This window comes from Capricornis sumatraensis, chromosome 14 (assembly GCF_032405125.1).
Source record: "Capricornis sumatraensis isolate serow.1 chromosome 14, serow.2, whole genome shotgun sequence".
In the NCBI taxonomy this organism is placed as follows: Eukaryota; Metazoa; Chordata; class Mammalia; order Artiodactyla; family Bovidae; genus Capricornis; species Capricornis sumatraensis.
Window position 1 is genome coordinate 45,048,965 of NC_091082.1, and position 21,977 is coordinate 45,070,941.

The following is a 21,977-nucleotide window of genomic DNA, read 5'->3' on the forward strand; positions in this document are numbered from 1 at the left end:
ACATTCAAAAAACTAAGATCTCGACATCGGGTTCCAACACTTCATGGCAAATAGATGAGGAAACAATGGAAACAGTGATAGAGTTTTCCTCGGGCTCCAAAATCACTGCAGATGGTGACTACAGCCATGAAATTATAAGATGCTTTCTCCTTGGAAGAAAAAGTATGACAAACCTAGATAGCATATTAAGAAACAGAGATATCAGTTTGCTAACAAAGGTCTTTATAATCAAAACTATGGTTTTCCCAGTAGTCATGTGTGGATGTGATAGTCGAACCATAAAGAAGGTTGAGTGCCGAAGAATTGATGCTTTTGAACTGTGGTGTTGGAGAAGACTCTTGAGAATCCCTTGGACCGCAAGGAGATCAAACTAGTCAATCCTAAAGGAAATCAACCCTGAATATTCATTGGAAGGACTGATGCTGAAGTTCCAATACTTTGGCCACCTGTTGTGAAGAGTCAATTCATTAAAAAAGATCCTGATGCTTTGAAAGACTGAAGGCAGGAGGAGAAGGGGATGACAGGGGATGAGATGGGTGGATGGTATCACTGACTCAATGGACATGAGTGAGCAAACTGTAGGAGATGATGAAGGATAGGGAAGCCTGTGTGCTGCAGTCCATGGGGGTTTCAAAGAGTAGGACGCGACTGAGTGACTGAATGATGAACAATGACGCTGTATCTCTTTACCCTTTCCTTCTGCCTCATACCTCACCTCTTCCCTAAGTGAGGCTTTCTTTACTTGTCCTGCTACCACAACATGCTATTGTTCTCATCTTTAGACTCTAGTTTTTGTGTATCCTATAGAATAATGCCAGATTATTCTCCCTAGGGAAGTACTGATTATGACCCAACTAGCTCAAAATCCTGTAATGATTACTATCATCAATTATATTAAGTATAACTCTTAGCACAGCCTTAATCTTCATACTATCACATAAATGTATATGAACCCATTTTCAACATTATCTCCCACTATATTTCGAGTTATTGTTCCTCATATTTACCTGGCACCATCTATGCCTTAGGTAATATTGACCATTTTGTCTGAAATTCTTTCTACAGCCTCTATTCTTCCTTCCTTTGTAATATCATCTTGTTAAAGAGATAAGTCTATCAATATCTGTCTCAAATGGCACTTTGTAATCAAGTAACAATATGGACACATTCTTTCTTTTAAATTTCAAAATGTCTATAGATTGAAAAATATTTTCTACAATGTTTAGCATTATGCTCTGGCCTAGTAGATTAGCAACATTTTAATGACTTAAACTGAATAAACATAAATATCACAGGGAAGTAAAAATAAATAATCTACCTTGTTTGTTAACAGTGATTTAATATCTGTAAGAAGGAAATTTGTGCTTACAGAAAGGTAAGTCAGCAACACTTATAGAATGTCCACTTTATGTTAAATGATAACAATGATGATGTTGGTAATAAAATAATTATAGCTAATATTTATTACGAAAATACTATGTGTCAGGTACCATTCTAAGCCCCTTGCATGCAATAGCTCATTTAATCTTCAAAATAAGTTTAAATTGGTTCTAATTATTATCCTCATTTTAGAGATGAGGAAACCAAATCAGAGTTTGGGTAACTTGCCCAATGTAACATTCTTAAAAAGTATAAAGAGTAACAATTCTAATAAGACATCCTGACTCCAGAAATGAGCTCCAGGAGAGATTAAAAAAATATTTTTTGTACTGAATATCTTATATATGCCAAAATTTACTACTTGTTAATAAAATATGAAATGAGAATCCTATGAGTAATTTCCCAAAAATCTCATTTAAATCATTTGTTTCCTAGGAATAAGTGGACTGGATACTGAACAAGCCAAACAGACTATGAATTATCAGGACAAGGACTTTCATTCATCTTCATACATTAAGAATCTAACCTGATATTTGATACATAATTCTGCTGAATTTATGATAAAAAAGGATCATATAAATTAAATTCAAGTCCCACCCATTTTACTTTTAAAGTTTTCCTGTTTCCTCACTAAATGGTTGTATTGCTTTGGTTCCCCATAAGCAGTTTTTCAGAGTGCTCCTCAGTAGAGTTTCTTCTAAAATGCATAACCAAAGGTCTGTGCAATATTTGCGAAATGGCCAATGGATCAAATGTTCTTTGACTAACAGCCTAAAAGATTTCCTTTTCTGAGAAAAAGAAAGTAAGAAATAAATTTCCTTAAAACTTTTTTTTCAAAGGGACATGGAGAACTGAAATTTTAAATTATAATGCTCCCTATCTACTTAATCATAGTTGACTTAATATAATTATACACAGTAGCTTATTATAGTAGATAATAAATCCAACTTTGGCAGCAGATATACCTGAGTTTGAATTTGGGCTTTGTCTTTTATCCATGGTAATCATGGGTAAAGATCTCAGGTGAGGATTCCACAAGATAATATACAAAGCACAAAGCAAATAGCTGGCAAAGTAAACATTCAATAAATTTTACTTCCAGTGTTGTAAAAAAGTAATGATGAATTCAATGAGAAAGTAGATTCACAAATTTTAGACAACTAAGAATAAGCTTAATTTTAAATCATTCCAACTATTTCACTACTTAAAATATTTGAATATATGGAGAAAGCTACAAACAAATGAAACTGCAGTGCTAAACAAAGAAACAGTTATAAAAGCTGAGTAAAAATTTGCTTTCTAGTTAAGAAAGGCAGTAGCATTCAAAGTGAAGGAAAAAGGCAGGTGGACAGGCACTTAGACATAAAAGAACTTTTAAGAGGATGGTAAGGTATAAAGCATATGCTGGGGAGGAGCAGGTGCCTATAAAGACAGACACTTAATAGACCAAAAAGGGTTTTTTAAATACTCTGCTAAGAAGCATTATGTACTAAGAAGCATTATGTATGAGAAGCATTATGTTTGAGCACAAAAGCATTAACTCTTGAATCCACTCTTGTTATATAGGTATCTTGCTAAAAGCTAAAAGAAAATGATGTATAAATGGAATCCTCTAATATAATATTTTCTAACACTATATAAAAATGACCTTTTCTACTTAATGACAAAAAGGCTCCATAAAGGCTTGTGTATTGGTAATGAGTATTTTAAGGGTATGGCAAAATATAAGAACTCAAAGAGTATCTATCTACTTTAAAAAAATGCTGAAGAGAGGGTAATTTTTCCTTCTTGCTCCCATGGTAGTATATTTTCACTTTGGCTTCACTTTTTTTTTGTTTTTGTTTTTGTTTTTTTTTTGTTTTTTGTGTTTTTTTGGCTTCACTTTCACAGGGGTAAAGAGTCAAACAGCTAAAAGTTTCTATTTCGTTTCATTCTATACCACCATGGAAATCCTAGCACAGGTCATTTTTCATTCATTCTTCTTAATAATTGAGTACCTAATCAAAGAACATATACATAACAATCTTTTCAGCAGACTTTTAAAGACAGACTTAGATTTTCCTGTGATGTTGGAAATTCCAAGCAACACTATCAATTTTTAAAAAGCATACCTAAGAGTGCAGTGAGTTTGGGAAGCAGTCCAACTTGTACCATCTTATTCCTCAGTCCTGTGTCAAAGGACAGGTTTAGTAGAAGTCGGAGGGTGATATTTAGCAGATCTTCATGCTCACAAGGTATCATTTTTACCAGTTTTTCAACAATATCCATTTCTACCTATAGAAAATAATAATACAAATGCAGTCAGTCTCTATTACACAATAAGACAAAAAAGATTACAAAGAATTATCTTTTCATTGTTTTCACCCTTATGAATATGTGTAAGTACTATGTGTTTATTACTCTCATTTTAATCTGAAAACTTCTCTGGAACCAAACTTTTGAGGAGAAAATACATATTTCCAGTTCATCTCTTCCTTCTCTTATTTCATAGCATCAAATGGAAGACAAATTACTTTGGGTTCTTGAAAGCACATTATAAACTCCACCTCTTAAGTGCCAGAACCTGTCCTAGATTAAACAAGATTCTGTCTTGGCTTTTAAGGATTCCAGTCTAAAAACAGAGCAGAGAAATTAAACAAATGATTAAAATGGAATGTGATAAATGTGGAATGTACAAAGTACTCTAGAAACAATGTGGAAGGAACGACAAGCTACCTAGAAAACACTAAATTTGAAACAAAGGTTTAAACAATGTGTAATAATTTGCTGTCTGGTAGATACATTGATAGGGTTTCCCTGGTAGCTCTGTGGTAAAGAACCTGACTGCCAAGAAGGAGATGCAAGTTTGATCCCTGGGTGGGGCAGATCCCCTGGAGAAGGAAACAGCAACCCACTCCGTATTCTTGCCTGGTAAGTCAGATGGACAGAGGAGCCTAGTGGGGTTACAGTCCCTGGGGTCGCAAAAGAGTTGGACAGGACTTAGCGGCTAGACAGCAATAACAAAGACAATGATAATCTGTGTATCTGTGTGCTGAGTTGTCTCCTATTCTTTATGACCCCATGGAGGCTTCAATAATTTGGCCACCTGATGCGAAGAACTGACCTATTTGAAAAGACTCTGATGCTGGGAAAGATTGAAAGAGAGAGGAGAAGGGGACGACAGATGATGAGATGGTTGGATGGCATCACCGACTCAATGGACATGAGTTTGAGTAAACTCCAGGAGTTAGTGATGGACAGGGAGGCCTGGCGTAAAGCAGTCCATGGGGTTGCAAAGAGTCAGACATGACTGAGTGACTGAACTGAACTGAAAGCATCTATTTATACCATCCTTCTGGTATCTCTAGTGCAAATTTTCAATGACCTCATAAAAATCACATTAATAACTGAGGCCTCAATATAATTCTTTCCTTTCATTCTATGCCAAGGAGTAAACAATTATTTTTAATGGTAAATTGACAATCCAACAATTTTTCATTCAGACGTTTATCTATATTCCATGGACACACTGCAGTCATATCCTAGAGCTCTGCATGAAGAAGCACAAGCCCATCTCCAAAGACTCTCTAACTTTGATTCCCCCAGCTTAATCTTCCAAGCAGGCTGTGGGATTCAGTCGTTAACGTCACACAATAATTCCCACTGAGGCCAGTGACAAGTATTTGCCATGCTATACAGAACTGTAATTCTATTACTAGCTTCTATGGTTACAGTGAATAAGTTCTTTTTCGGTTTATTTATTCATTCAACAAACGTTTCTTAACTGAGAAGGCATGTGGTTTTTACTCTAACTGTAAGAAAAACCCAAATACAAAATCACAACTTAAAAAACGAAACAGCATCAGAGCTAAGGCTGCCAGGAAATCAATTGGTCTGAAATATAAGGAAAACAGGCATACCCAACGAGATAAGGCTAATGAGCACTGGTTTGTATGGAGCAGAGCACTGAAGAAAAAGAGGGCTACCATAGAATTCAGTAGGAACACTAAACAAAAACTTTTAAACAAATAGCTTAGTTAAATGCCAAATGTTAAGCAGCCTGAGACTGCAGAACTCTGAAGCTATAGATGCTCAGGGAGTTTGCAACCACTTGCAAACTCTTTTCCAAGGACCTTATCAGAGGGTCACAAGAAATACTAGGGATAGGATAGAAGATGGTAGAAATCTTCCACACAGAGGCATGGGCCTAAGAAAGGGGCATTACTGTTAATGGGGAAAAGGCACAAAGTCTTGTTCACATCTTTTTTCTCCTATTTCCCCTAAAAAACAAAAGACTTGAGCTTCAGGGAAGTATGGCAAATCCTGTCACATCTGAAGCATTGAAGACCCACTGCAGCAAGGGGAAGCAAACAGAAAAAAAATTCTAAGGAAAGAAGTTGACAGTATGACTTAGGAAGCCCCACTGCTAAAAATCATGGACACAGGACAAGCCTAAAACTAGCCTGAAACTAAATTAGAACAATGGAAAAAGTTTCTTCTCTCCCACTCCCCGCCCCTGGCACAAATTAACAAAGCCATTTGACAAAACAACAGCAGTATATTACCAGAGGAGAGTTAAAATGAGGAGAAAGATTCTCTTTGAGGTACAGGCATACTGCAAAAGCCTGAAGTAGAGGGTGGAACATGAACACCTGAGAAAAATCCTCTGGCAATCAATATTCCACCAAAGACAAAATAATGCTAGATGAATTTGAAGCTGATGGTGCCTGGAGGGTAGCCAAACAGTTAAACTCCTGACAAAAATGACTTAAGTCCCAACATTAAAAACCAAAAATAGGTCTGACCATTTCCATACATAAATATCATTTATCTCACTCTCCACTAATCTACACATAGTATCCAGCTTTCAACAAAAAAAAATTATGATACCAAAACAGCAAGAAAATAACCCACTGATAAGATAAGGCCATCAACAAAACCAGATTCAGATATGACTTGTCTAATTACTAGACAGAGAATTTAAAATAACTATGATTAATATGTTAAAGACCCTACTGGAAAAGATGAAAACCACAAGTGAATGGACAGAGTATCTCAGAGAAAAAAATGACACCAAAAGAATTAAATTTTAAAACACATATGAAGGAAATCTTCAAAGGGCTCATTAGTAGACTTGTCATAGCTAACGCCAGAATAAGTAAACCTAGAGGTGGGTAGGTCAAAAAGCCACAAGTAAAAAATGAATTTAGCAATGTCTCAAGACATAAGAAGGTCAATATACAAATTATATATCTATATTCTATCATTCAACAGCAGAAAACTGATACTTTGTTTTTTAACAACTATCATTACAATAGTAAACCACTTAGGTATAGATCTAACAAAATATGTGCAAAATATGTATGCTTAAAACTAAAAAATCATGAAAGAAAACAAGAAAGACCTAAAAAATGGAGAGTTACACCATGTTCATGGATTGGGAACTTCAATACGGTTAACACACTGTATCCTGCCAATAGACTCAATTCAGTCTCAATCAAGATTTCAAGATATTTTGTTTTCTTTAACAAAACAGACTACTTGATTCTAAATATATACGGAAAGATAAAGAATTTGAAGTAGCCAGAACAATTCTGAAAAACAACAACAACTTTTGAGGCCTCACTCTACCTGATTTCAAGACTTATTACAAAAGCTACAATAATCAAGACAAACACGCATCAGCAAAAGCATAGAAACAGATTAATGGAACAGAAAAGGGTCTAAAAATAAAGTCACACTTACATGGGGCAACTGATTTTCAACAACAGTACAAAGGCATTTCAATAAGGTACAAAGGCAATTTAGTGGAGAAAGGACAGTCTCTTCAACAAATGGTTAAGGGCAGTTAGAAATCCATATTCAAAACATGGATGTTGATATATATGTAAAATTAATTAATCATATGTAAGCACCATATGTAAAATTAACTAAAAATGCATGGATCATAGACTAAAACAAAAGCAACACCACCAACACTACAAACTCTACAAAGCTTTTTGAAGAAAATCTCCATCCTCTTAAATTAAGCAAAGATTTCTTAGATATAACTTCAAAATATAATCCATTGAAGTTCTTTTATACACTGGATTTAATAACAATTAAAACCTTTGCTCCTCACAGGAAAATAAAAACATGAACCATAAAAGGGAGTAAATACTTGTAAAACATAACTGATAAAAGACTTATATTCAAAATACAAAAACAAGGCTCAAAAATTAGTAAGAAGATATGCAACCCAAGGAATACATATTCTCTCTGTTCTTAAATTCATATTCTAGAATGACTTAGTCCCTTTTAAGCATATTGTATTTATATTAAAAACGAAAACTCAATTTAAAAAATTAATTGAAAGGTTTTCTATGCAAACTAAACACAGTCTTCTAATCACATTTTTGACTGATAAAAGCCCAATCCCCAAAGCTAAATTTCGTAATTTTATCTCAATAATGCCCTCTCAATTTGATGCTTCTAAAATGAAATTTAGTTAATTAGTACTTTTATTGAAAGTTCTACGCAAAGTGACAGCTTATCAAACACTATGAGCAAATTTATTTCAGCATTTAAGTAATTATTTTTTAGTGTTTCTGAAAGCCAACATGTAAAAATTGCTTATACTTCATCTTAAAAAGCAACATAAAATGAATTCTGTCTTGGAAGCCGAGAGGAAGAGTAGGAAGCCAAATCCTGGAGATGTTTCCTTGAGCCAATTATTTAACCTCTCTAACTCTCTGCTACTTCATCTGTATAATTAAGAGTTAATCTACAAATGCAGACATAGATATTAGGTCTTGTTGAGCTCTAAGAATCCTGATTCTATAGAATACCCTTAGGAAAAATGAATTTTCCACAATGAAAGATGAAATGCACATCATGTACACTAAAATTCTTGCCAATCAAACTATTCTTATGACTTTAGATGAATTACCTTTTCTGATCCTCAGTTTTTCCTCCCCAATAATTTGTGACATTTGATAAGATAATTTATATTGTATCTTCTGAATCTATTATTTTACCAGAAAATAATTTTTCATTATGTTTCTGAGATCATCTTTTGACAGAATAAATACATAAGAAGAAGAGTATTATCTAAATACAAATATAAGCAATGCATAGTAGATACATACTTATGGCAAATCAATGTGAATTGTGCACACTTGTTAAAAGTGAACTTATTGCAAACACATAAATGGAAGAATATATTTCAACTTACAGCAAGGGGAAACAAATACTTAGCCACACTCTAACTATACTCAGGAGTATATATTAATATATCACCATGTCATATTCTTCTAGAATATAAGATCAATGAAAACAAAAAACATGTTTTTGATTAATTTAAGTAAATGCAATCCTAAAACAGTATCAGACTCAGTGATCTTCAATAATCATCAAAACTAATGATGAAAATGATGCATACTAAATATTTTTTGGTAAAATAAAATTTCATGTATTTCAAGTATCAGAATTCAAGGCATTTAATAAACCTAATTAATCAGTCTCAGGTGTTCAAAGAGCACACCATGTCATTCAATAAGCATAAGTTATTTCCTAGCTCATTAGATTTTAAAAGAGGAGGAAAAAAAACAGGTAGAAATACTATATATTTAGACTATCTGAAAGAGAATCCATTTATACTGATAATACACAGTCACCTAATGACTTGTAATAGCATATAGTTCTAAAAGTTTCCAATCAAGTTAAAGCCAGTGACCCAATAGTTTCACTCCTAGAAATCTATCCTAAGAAAACAAACAGAATATAGACAAAAATGCATGTACAAATGTGTCCACTAAAGTCTTATTTATAATAGCTAAAAGCATAAGCAACTTCAGCATCTGAAGGCAAAGTATGGTTATTGTATGATCTCTTTAACAATAACATCGTTCTTACAAAGACTCTTTAATGACACAGAAAAAAGCAGATAATTTTTATTCTGTCTTTATTTATTTACTTTTTTGTTGTGCCTTGTGGCATGTGGGATCTTAGGTTTCCCAACCAGGGACTGAACTGCACCCCTGCAGTAGAAGTGCAGAGTCCCAGCCACTGGACCACCAGAGAATTCCCTATTTCATCTTTACATCTTTCTGTATTACATATACTTTTAAGCTGGAGAAATAATATATGATCACTTTGTACCATTTATCAAAAATAACTGCATCAATACAATATAAGATGGCAAATGGGAACCTACTGTAATGATACAAAAAGAAATGAAGATGGTACAAATAAAGAGGGCATTAACTAAAACAATGGCTCTGGAAACAGAATGAAGAGATAGCCTCAAGGGATCTATCAAGCAGAATCAACAGGCTGCAGCTACCAACTGGAACAATAAATGAGGAGGAGGCTGGGCTAAACTATACTGCTGCTGCTGCTGCTACACACTAATTCCAGAAATGCAGGAGAAAAAAGAGCTTAGCGGAAAATAATAAGGCCAGATGACTGAATCACAATGTAAAGTTAAAATGACTTTCTATATATTATGTTTAATGTGGAAAGATTCATTCTGTATAATATATTAGGAAAATATTCTATTCAGAAAATTTCAACTATCTGGATTATTAACTAATAAGAAATATATTTCCTAATGAAGCTACTTAAGTGAATTACTGCTATTATAAATTTTTTTATTCAGAATTATCTTAATTGGGGGATAATGTGTTTACTTTTTATCAAAATATTCTAACTTGAAAATGGTGAACATGGACTGTTTCAACATAAGTTACCATGTCATTTTTATTCTCCATAAAAATGCTGAGTTTCTTTAAAAATGACACAACTAGAATAAGCAGCTCAAAATTGTCCCGATCAAGAGCCTTCACCAGCATGTGAACTATGTTCTTGTTCCTCATCTTCAGCTCTGTACGTGTATCCTCAGCAAGATTCAGAAGCAAATAAAGAGCAACTGGAAAAATAAAATAAATGATAGTTAAATAAATAGCACATCAAATCAACAATTTAATAAATCATTTCTACTCACTAAAGTGACAGATGTAGTTCTAAGAAGATAATGTTATCTTGAAAATTTTAACTAGCTATTCATTAGAAAATTATTAACACTGACATATATGCTATAATAAATAAAGCATATATATAATAATATTCTTATGATGTTGAGAAAGACACAATAACGAAAATAGGACAATGATTCCTACCTTTTTCAAACTAAAAGTTTCATGGTAATCAAATGTCAATTAAAGGTACATATTAGAAAATAATAACAGGAAAATAGAGAAAAATAATTTTATACATGTGGAAAACAAGGTAAAATTTCAACACAAAAGGGCTGCTGTGTTAAAAAAAATGTACAGTATAGCCAGAGCTGAATTTAAGGATGTACATGTTAAGTCACTTCAGTCATGTCCAATTCTGTGACCCTATGGACTGTAGTCCACCTGGCTCCTCTGTCCACAGGATTCTTCAGGCAAGCATACTGGAGTGGGTTGTCATGCCCTCCTCTAGGGGACTCTTCTCAACCCAAGGACTGAACTAGCCTCTCTTATATGTCCTGCATTGGCAGGTGGGTTCCTTACCACTAATGCCACCTGGAGAGCCTCAATTTAAGGATCCTAAAAGACACTTACTCCTTGGAAGGAAAGTTATGACCAATCTAGATAGCATATTCAAAAGCAGAGATATTACTTTGCCAACAAAGGTCCAACAAAGGTCCGTCTAGGCAAGGCTATGGTTTTTCCAGTGGTCATGTATGGATTTGAGAGTTGGACTGTGAAGAAGGCTGAGCGGCAAAGAATTGATGCTTTTGAACTGTGGTGTTGGAGAAGACTCTTGAGAGTCCCTTGGACTGCGAGGAAATCCAACCAGTCCATTCTAAAGGAGATCAGTCCTGGGTGTTCTTTGGAAGGAATGATGCTAAAGCTGAAACTCCAGTTCTTTGGCCACCTCATGCAAAGAATTGACTCATTGGAAAAGACTCTGATGCTGGGAGGGATTGCGGGCAGGAGGAGAAGGGGATGACAGAGGATGAGATGGCTGGATGGCATCACTGACTTGAAGGACATGAGTTTGAGTGAACTCCAGGAGTTGGTGATGGACAGGGAGGCCTGCCGTGCTGCAATCTGTGGGGTCGCAAAGAGTTGGACACGACTGAGCAACTGAACTGCACTGAAACCTATTTTTCATATTCATATGGGTCTTGCCCCAGTAGTATGGAATAATTAGTTTTAGACTAAATGCCACTCATGTCCAAACTAACAAATCTTAAGAGCAAGATCAAAAGGATTAAACTAGTTCCAAGTAATCTATGTCTCAAAATAAAGCTCACAAATATTTATAGGAATAAAATAATATTCATCACCTAACAATGAAAATTGCACATAATCCTGCCTCCAATCAAAGATTATTAACCATTCAAAAAAAGCAGGAGGGATTTCCCTGGTGATCCAATGGCTCAGATTTTGAGCTCCCAATTCTGGGGGCATCTGTTCAATCCCTGATCAGGGACCTAGATCCTGAATGCCCCAACTATCATGTGAATCACAACTAAGACCTAGCACAGTCAAATTAATTAACTAATTATTTTTTAAAAAGCAAGAAAACACAATCTATAAGGGGAAGAAAAATCACCCAGTTGAAAGTATCCCAGAACTGACACCACAATTAGAATGATGGAACAAGAATATTGAAAGTCATATAACTGTATTACAAATATTCTAAAAGTTAAGTAGAGACATGGAAGATATACATAAAGTTAAATCAAATGTCTAGCAATGAAAACTGCAATGCCTGAGATTTGTATACTAAATTGAATTAATAGTAGTTTAGAGACTGGAGAAGAAAAGATTACTGAAATTAAAGACAAAACTAAAAACTATCCAAAATTAAACACACAAAGAAAAACAACAACAGCAAAAATGTAAAGATATCAACGAACTATGGAACCAACTTCAAGTGACCTAATATAACTGTAACTGGAGTCCCTGATTAGATAATAATTGGTAATTTTTCAAATTTGATAAAAAATATAAATCCACATTCCCAATAAGGTCAGTGAAATCCAAGAATAAGAAACATGAAGAAAGCTACATGAAAGTGAAAGTGAAACTGACTCAGTCGTGTCTGACTCTTTGAGACCCCATGGACTATACAGTCCATGGAATTGTCCATGACAGAATACTAGAAGTGGGTAGCCTTTCCCTTCTACAGCAGATCTTCCCAACCCAGAGATTGAATCCAGGTCTCCCACATTGCATGTGGATTCTTTACCAACTGAGCTATGAAGGAAGCCCAGCTACACCAAAGCACAATATAATTAAACTAGTCTAAACAAAAAAATGGCAAAAAGTATGTACGTGAATGTTCAGTTCTGAGTTGTGTCTGACTCTGTGACTTTACGGACTGTAGCTTGCCAGGCTCTTCTGTCTTTGGCATTCTTCAAGCAAGAATCCTAGAGTGGGTTGCCATTTCCTTCTCCAGGGGATCTTCCAGACCCAGGAACTGAACCTACTTCTCTTGCATCGGCAGGTGGATTCTTTACCACTGAGCCACTTACATACCTATCAATAATTACTTTAAGTGCAAATGAACTAAAAGCTCCAATCAAGGCATACAGTGGCTGACTGGATACAAAAACATGACCTATATGCTGCCTACAAGAGAATCAGTTCAGATCTAAAGCCACAAACTGACTGAAAGTGAGAGGATGGAAAAAGCTATTCCATGAAAATGCTAACAAAAAGAAAAATGGAGGAGCAATACTTATATCAGATAAATACACTTTAAGCCAAAGACTATAACTAGAAACAAAGGAGGACATGACATAATGATACACGGATCACTCCAACAATAAAATACAATTTTAAACACATATGCATATGGAAACACAAAGACCACAGTGAAAACAATCTTGACAAAGAACAAAGTTGGAGACATTGCACTCTCTGATTCCAAACTATACTACAAAGTTACAGTAATCAGAACAGTATGGTGTAGTACACAAAACAGACACACAGATCAATGGAACAGAACAGAGAGTGCAAGAATAACTGTCAATCTATGACAATGAAGGCAAGAATATACAAGTGCTAAAGATGGCTTTTTCAATAAATAGTGTTAGGGAAACTAGACAGTTACATGTAAAAGAATCAAACCGGACTACTTTTTCACACCATATACATAAACTCAAAATAGATTAAAGGCTTAAATATAAGACCTGAAACCATAAAACTCCTAGAAGAAAACATAGGCAAGATGCTCTATAACATCAACCTTAACAATAATTTTTTGAATATGTCTCTGAAGGTAAGGGAAACAAAAGTAAAAACAAACAAATCTGACTACATCAAACTAAAAAACTTTTACACACCATTGGATACTATTATTAACAAAATGAAAAGGCAGCCTACTGAATGAGAGAAAATATTTGCAAATGACATATCTGATAAGAGGTTAATATCCAAAATATATCACACACAGCTAAACATCAAAAAATCAAACTCAATTAAAAAATGGGCAGAGGATTTGAAAAGAAATTTTTCCAAAGAACACATACAGATGGCCAACAGACACATGAAAAACGCTCAACATCACTAATCATCAAGCAAATGAAATCAATACTACACTGAGATAACACCTCACACCTGTCAGAACGGCTATTATCAAAAAGACAACAGATAAATGCTGGCAAGATGTGGACAAAAGTGAACCCTTGGTGTACTGTTGAAAGGAACATAAATTGGGTTCAGTCACTCTGGAAAACAATATGGTGTTCATCAAAAAGTTAAAAACAGACCTACAATATGATCCAGCAATCCTACTTCTGAGTATACATCCAAAGGAAATAAAAGCATGATCTCAAAGACAGATTTGCACTCCCATGTTTACTCCAGCATTATTCCTAACAGTTGAAATATGGAAGCGACCCTAGTGTCTATAGACAGATGAATGGATAGAGTTGATGTGAAATACACATTTATATAAAATATAATATATATTCCATAAATAAATCTGAGCACCAGAGAATTGATGCTTTTGAACTGTGCTGTTGGAGAAGACTTTTGAGAGTTCTCTGAACTGCAAAGAGTTCAAACCAGTCAATCCCAAAGGAAATCAGTTCTGAATATTCACTGGAAGGACTGATGCTGAAGCTGAAACTCCAACACTTTGGCCACCTGATGCAAACAGCTGACTCCTTGGAAAAGACCTGATGCTGGGAAAGACTGAAGGCAGGAGGAGAAGGGGATGACAGAGGATGAGATGGCTGTATGGCATCATCAACTCGATGAACATGAGTCTGAGAAGCTCAGCGAGTTGGTGATGGACAGGGAAGCCTGGCGTGCTATAGTCCATGTCGCAGAGAGTCAGACACGACTGAGCAACTGAACTGAACTGATAATATATATGAAATATATACTGTTATTACTTACATATGTTATATGTAACATCTATATACAGAATAGGATATTATTTGTTACTAAAAAGGGATGATATTCTGATTATTTGAGTCAACAAAGTTGGATCTTGAGGGCATCGTGCTAAGTGAAATAAGTCAGACAGGGGAAGACATACACTGTAGGTTCTCACTTATATGCTTTTACATGGAATGTAAAAACTTTGACTTCACAAAAACAAGTAAACTGATGGTTACCAGAAGCTGTATTGTGGCAGAAATGGAGAGATGGTATTCAAAGAAATCAAACTTTCAATTATAAGATGAGTAAGTTCTGGGACCTAATATATAACATGGTGACCACAGGTAAAGATAATGTATTGTATACTTGAATGGTGCTATGACAGTAGATGTTAACTGTTCTCACCATAACAACAACAGAATGGTAATTATGTGAGATGAAGGATTTTTTAAGTAATCTTATCGTGGTGAACATTTTGCTATATATACTTGTATCAAACCATTACACTGTATACCTTAAACTTATACAATATTTGTTTTATGTCAATTATATCTCAATAAAAGCTGGGTGAAAAACCAATAGTCAGCTAATTTCTTAAAAATGATATAAGACTTTGCATCTTATCAATGGCTGAGAAATCATATTATTAAACTGTTAAATCTCTCAGCAAACCCTAGAAAGAGGAGACTATTTTTTATTAAAGAGATATATCTTGAAATGTTTTACATCAGTTTCCTAAGAAAGTAACAAAATTGTCACCATTTAAGAAGATTCTTATTACTGAAAAGGTCACACATTGGATTAAAAAACCCTTTCTGATCAAAACAATTTCAAGAATGTAATTTATACATTTAAGAACTAAATGGGGCCTTTCAGTGGAAAGATAGTGGAGTGAAATTTAAAACATTAATATCAATGCTAAAGACAAGATTTTGTAGCACATTAAGATTCACAGACTTTTCAATTATTCTGACATCAGCTTTATTCATCTGACAAACATAAAACAAACTAAATGTACAGTAAGCACTCTGTTGCATTCTCATTGCTTAGGTATTCATACCTCGTAACAGTTGTTCCTGTTTTACCACAAGCCCCTGGTATTTTTTAAATGTTTTTTCATAATCTTTTCTCAAGGTTTGGTTTTCAGGGTCTTCATCAAGTAAACAAGTTAAGGATCATCCATATTCAATGAAGCAAAGTAAACCTACTGAAAAACACTATGAAAAACTATTAAATTTTATGTGCAGTTTTACCCAGTTATTTTCTGCAACCAAGAGTTTAATTAAAATATTCTTCTCTGCACAATTATTGTGTTAGAATAGAACTTCTTAACCTAGGGTTCAAGGATGTGCTTGCAGACCTTGGGTAAACACATGTTTAGGCTTCACCAAATACATAAATCCTTAAAAATTGTATGCATTTTACAAATGTGCACAAGTCTCCAACTTTCACCAGATTCAAAACTGGGTCCATGAACCAAAAAGGTTATAGCCTTAAAGAATGGTTTAGTTGATAGGGATAGTGAATTCTACTTCAGACAGATGTCTAGTATATTCAAAGGATGTTGATTAGATCTAAAGCTTGTTAGCACCCTCTTCAGACTACATACAAAAATAAAATATCCCAAAGCAAGAGAAAAACATTTTAAAATTATATCTTATAACCCCAAACAGTTCCCTGCACACCTGCAGAAATAACCAGTTACTGCAGTATGACTTCAGGATACCCAAGCATTCAAAAGCATCCCCTTTGTTGAATGCTACTTGCATGGCAACACAGTTTCCCCCTCAATTTTTGGAAATTTTAGGTACATTCAGTAAACTTGGGACTCAAGAAATTACCTACGGCCTCTAGGATTATTAAGTTATCCACATGGGTTAAGTCAATACCAATCTAGATGTCAGAAACTTAGAGCACGCACAGAAAATTTCTAAACTTGTAAAAATCCTAATTAAGAAAAGTCAAATCTGTGTGTGTGTGTGTGTGTGTGTGTGTGTGTATTTTTATAGTGACTTGGGGATCTCACCAAGGGGAGGTAAAAACATGAGATATTGGGCACAACAAAAACAATATTTTTATTTTTTAAAAGAGATCAATAAATTTTGGGTTCAAAAGAAAGTGACCAATATAGCTTGTTCATCTGCAAAACATATCATATGAAGACACATATGAATAAGTCTGGGCCTTCAATTAAAAATTAAAGTTGTAAAAAAAAATTACAGTTGTAGAGGAAATATGATCAGTATCTTTAAATATAAGAAATGGGATATTGAAGAGAATATCCTTATTCTATATTGCTTCAGTTTGCAAGACTAGAATCAAAGAGTAGAAGTTATTGGGAAGTAGACTTTGGTACACTAGGCAAAAGAGCATTATAATGAGTAGAATGCCAAAGCACAGAATGAGTTAAAGAATAAGCAGTGACATGTCAAAGAAGAGACTAATAATCCATTGGTAAGGAAGTTGCAGAAAACATTAAGGTTTCTTTCATGGGTTCTATGATTCTACAGGCATCTCAAATCTGTATGTATTTTTAAAAATAATTTTTGTACTTAATTAGAAAAATAGAATTTAAAACTATGTTCTTCACCAAAGTCACACTCATTCCAATCAAAGCTACCTTATTTCAAAGAGAGAACTACATAGGCCAACAGTGGTGAGCCAGACTTCAGCTTACTAAATGGTCTTAGGGAACATAATAGCACAGCCACTTAGAAACTCACAAATTCAGTTATCCAGGACAACAATCATTTATTCCTCTAGCTTATCACCTAATCAAAGTTAAAAAAAGATCAAAACTATATGTGAAAATATATTCATTCTGTTAATTTCAATCTTCATCTTAACCTTCAATACACTATTGCATTTTTCCAAGTAATGTGAGTGACAAAACAAAATCCCCTCTATCCAAAGCTCACAGGCAACAGCAGTGGAGTGAAATGCTGCTTCAAAGGATATCAGCTTTCTTCTTCTTAGAAAGTTCTTCTTGCCAAAGCTCATGTCTTTTTAATTCATGATCAATGATATTCATACACAGAGCTCCAATTTTATAGTGAGTGATAAGTCCATGAAACTGAGAAAAGCTTTAAAGAAGAGTTTTTAGTATGTATTTAAAGGAATACATTTTGAGGCTTCAGGAAATCTGTTTTGGATAAACACTGTACAAACAATGTAAAACAGACTTTACATACATATTTTAATAAATGAACATACCCAGAGTATACTAGGAAGACTTGAAATTGTGAGATTACTTTAAATATATTTTAAAATACAATCTTTACTTGAAATGAAGTAATTTTTAAGTTAAAAATTGAACAAAATGAGTTTTTGCAACTAACCACCATTTGAACTATTTCAGGTTCAGTTCAGTTCAATTCAGTCACTCAGTCGTGTCCGACTCTTTGCGACCCCATGAATCACAGCACGCCAGGTCTCCCTGTCCATCACCAACTCCCGGAGTTCACTCAGACTCACATCCATCGAGTTTAGATATCCTCAAAATAAAATTTCAGACTACCACCGAACAAAACTAATAATATAACAGTACTATTATTTATGCTAGGAAATAAACTAGTTAAGTATTAACAATCAGGTTTTATATGTTTCCTAGGCACTTTATTCAACCGAGTACTTATTCAGTAAATTTTTATTTTGCTAATGCTGGCACATTTTTAGAACAGAGGCAAAAAATTCCCTAGAATTTCTGAAAAGTCAGAAACTTTTCACATTGCCTCAATAAGCATCCTTCTAAAGAATAAATGTCTATAAATGATATACATGAATACATAACAGGAACACATCTGCAAACATATATAGTGGATATACACAAGGATAGATGACCCTTGAATCACACAATGACTGGGGTGGTCAACCCTCTGTGTCATCAAAAATGTACATATAACTTATAGTGGGTTCTCCATATTGGTGGTTCTGCACAAATTCAACTAGTACCTTCATATAATATGGTGGTACATATTTAGTGAAAAAAACTACATACAAGTGGACCTGTGCAGTTCAACCCCATGCTGTTCAAGGGTCAACTATATATAAAACAATAACACTTACTGGCACTTACTCTAGGTCAAGCTTTTTTCTAATACCTATCTGAAGAGGCTGTCACTATTACTTTCCAAAATTACAGATGTGGAAACTGAGCATAGAAAGGTTAAGTTATGTAACTAAGACCACAGAGGTTAAAACAGCAGGATTTGGATTCAAATTCAGAGAATCTATTTCCAAAGCCCGTAACTCTTAAAATTTATACCATTATATTACCCTGCTGCACATGCACACGCTTGATGAATGTAGACTGAAAGAAAGACAGAACAACAAAGGGGAGAGAGAATGGAAAATAGAAGTTGAGAGGCAGAGCACTGTTAGACACATATGGAGACTGAGAAAACTAGTGATCTACTATTTAAAGCAATGACACAGACAGAGAGAGAGAGATTAGAACTTTTATTTCCTAATTTTTACACTTACCTGGAAAAGCAAAAAAAGATGTATATTATGTTTGTAGCTAACTCAACACTTTGTTTCCAGTCTTCCCTCAGGACTCTTGCTAATGCACCAAGGGCAGTATCTAAAGAAAAAGGGGACGTACAAAAATGATCACTCAGAATCAACTCTGATAGAAAGGGTAATTGGTTTTAAATGTCTACTTATCAATAAATAACAAAGCTAAGGTAGAACTGGGACAAAAAGTAGGATGCTTCTTTCCAACACAGAAAGCTATTTTAAAAATTTAAATATTAAAACTCGGAGAAGGCAGTGGCACCCCACCCCAGTACTCTTGCCTGGAAAATCCCATGGATAGAGGAGCATGGTGGGCTGCAGTCCATGCTAAGGGTGGGACATGACTGAGCGACTGCCCTTTCACTTTTCACTTTCATGCAAGCATTGGAGAAGGAAATGGCAACCCACTCCAGTGTTCTTGCCTGGAGAATCCCAGGGACGGGGGAGCCTGGTGGACTGCCATCTATGGGGTTGCACAGAGTCGGACACGACTGAAGTGACTTAGCAGCAGCAAATACTAAAACTCACAACATGCAACTTTAAGTCTATTATCATAAACAGAAAAATAAAATATAATTTAAACAAAGTAACAAAATAAGAGTACTATGAATGACAATAAATAATGAAAAGAACCATTTAATTCTTAATTTTCATTTCTATATGCAACTGCAGTGGCCAGGTTTTTAAAATCTGATTTAATGTATTTGTAAGAAAAAAAACCTAGCTTAAGTCTAAAAAAATAATGAGCAGTTTATAGCAGGATAACACTAGCTTCACTGAAGCAAATTAATAATCAAACAAAACTTATAAACTGAAAAATAAATCTAATATTTTAATGTCATGTTAAGCTGATGCTAACAGGCAAAAATAGAGCAAAAAAATCTTCCCCAAAACTTCAGGCTAGACTGATAAACATCCCTGTTAGGCCTTTCGCTTTAAAATGGTAAAATTAATGAACTGATTAACGAGAATTACTATACATTAAGTAAACATACAGTAATGCGACTACTTTCAAATAGTATTGTTCATGACTGACTTAAAATCATTAAAAACTGAAATTACTGTATTATATAGAGATCATAATTCAACTTTCTATAATAGGCATGTAGGATATATTGTGAACTGTATTATCAGTATTTATTATGATGATAAAAGTAGTTTATTTGAGCTTTCTGGCCATTCACATTATGGAACAACAAGAATTCACTATATATTGTAATCCATTAAGTGGGGAATTTTTCCTACAATTGAAAAATATCCCATAATAGCATTTCATGATATTATTCATATTCATACTCATATATATATACCAGAGCACTGGTATAATACAGGCCTTGAACAAAATTATTCTGAAGTCAAATAAATAGACAATATGTAAAAGGTTTAAAAAGTCTTAATAAAGACCTGGTTTAGCTTTGTTTAATCCTGTATTACCAAAGGCATTTCATCATTATTAATCCAGAGGATTCAGTACTTCTTAGAATATACTTTGGAAAATGATGTGCTATAATGTCATGAATTTAACATTTTTCTTTACTGAGGAATAGAAAAATGTCTAAAAAGACCTATAGCTATAGGAATTATTTACAGGTAATGAAATAAACCAGAAGAAAATAGAAAGCTTACAAAATATTAAAATAAACCCCAAATTAATTTATAAGTTGAATGTAATCATAATTAAAATTTCATTATGATTTTCTTAGAGAATATAATAAAGTGATTGCTAAATAATATATAACAAAATGTATAAGACCAGCAACAACACTTTCAAAAAAAAAAAAATCAACTCACTGAAACATGTCTCCTACTTATTCTAAAACTCTAGTCAAAGTACAAAACAAAACGTGTCAAAACTAGTATGATATTGGAACGGAAATGATCAAATAGATCAACAGAAAAGAAAATAGAGTATCAAAACACACCTATGAATATATCAGAGCAGTACCTGGCACAGAATAAGCTTTCAAGAAGTATCTACTGAGTAAAAGAATGGCTGGCCTATATTAATAATAGAAAAGGCATTTCAAATCTTTGGGAAAAGAAGGAGTATTCAGTAAGTACATTGGAATAACTGGCTATAAAACATGGAATAAAATAAAATTATACCTCTACTGCTCACTTTCAACAAAAATGAATTCCAGGACCAAGCACTTCTGGAACAGCAGACTAAGGACCTCCAAAAATCCACTCCTCCATAAGCAAATATAATACTGGTAGAACTTTTCAAAATCAATTTTTTTTAGATCTGGAACTTAGGTAGTTTTGTGACAACTCGAGAAGAATTTATCTGAGAAACAGGCTGACTTGGTAAAAACAGTGAACTCTGTGGCATTTCAACTTGCCCTAGTTCCATTCCCTCCATGCAACTTTGTGGAAACTTTGAAAACTAAGAGCATCATATCTGTGAAAAACAGTAGCCCAGCAGCAGCTGGAGGAGAGCGAGCAGTGTGGTCCTCCCCTAGGTCCGCACTCTGGTGAATTATCAACACCTGATACATCGGGACGCTTGCTGAAAAGCTCCATTTCTATGGGTTTGCTTTATTTAACCTGACTCAGAGATTGCTCTTATAAACAACCTTAGTACCAGGGCATTTGCTGAAAACTACTAGTAGCAACATTACAGCTACGTGCAGCAGCCTAGCCAACTGGAATTAACAAGAGGCTGACCAAAACACTTTGAAAAGAAAAACTGGGAAATAATATATTCACAGGGTCTTGAAAGCCTCCAACATA

The 21,977-nt window shown here is 34.3% G+C and overlaps 1 protein-coding gene across 1 annotated transcript in view; it reads right to left on the minus strand.

Moving 5' to 3' along the window:
- KIFAP3 (kinesin associated protein 3) overlaps nt 1-21,977 on the minus strand; it is a 146,074-nt gene that overhangs the window by 91,311 nt on the left and 32,786 nt on the right. The window contains exons 6-10 of the mRNA XM_068985999.1: nt 19,212-19,311; nt 17,688-17,812; nt 15,790-15,888; nt 10,089-10,267; nt 3,492-3,654 (exon numbers count right to left, since the gene is read on the minus strand). Of these exons, the coding sequence (XP_068842100.1) occupies nt 3,492-3,654; nt 10,089-10,267; nt 15,790-15,888; nt 17,688-17,812; nt 19,212-19,311 (666 nt within the window). The remainder of the gene's footprint in view (nt 1-3,491; nt 3,655-10,088; nt 10,268-15,789; nt 15,889-17,687; nt 17,813-19,211; nt 19,312-21,977) is intronic.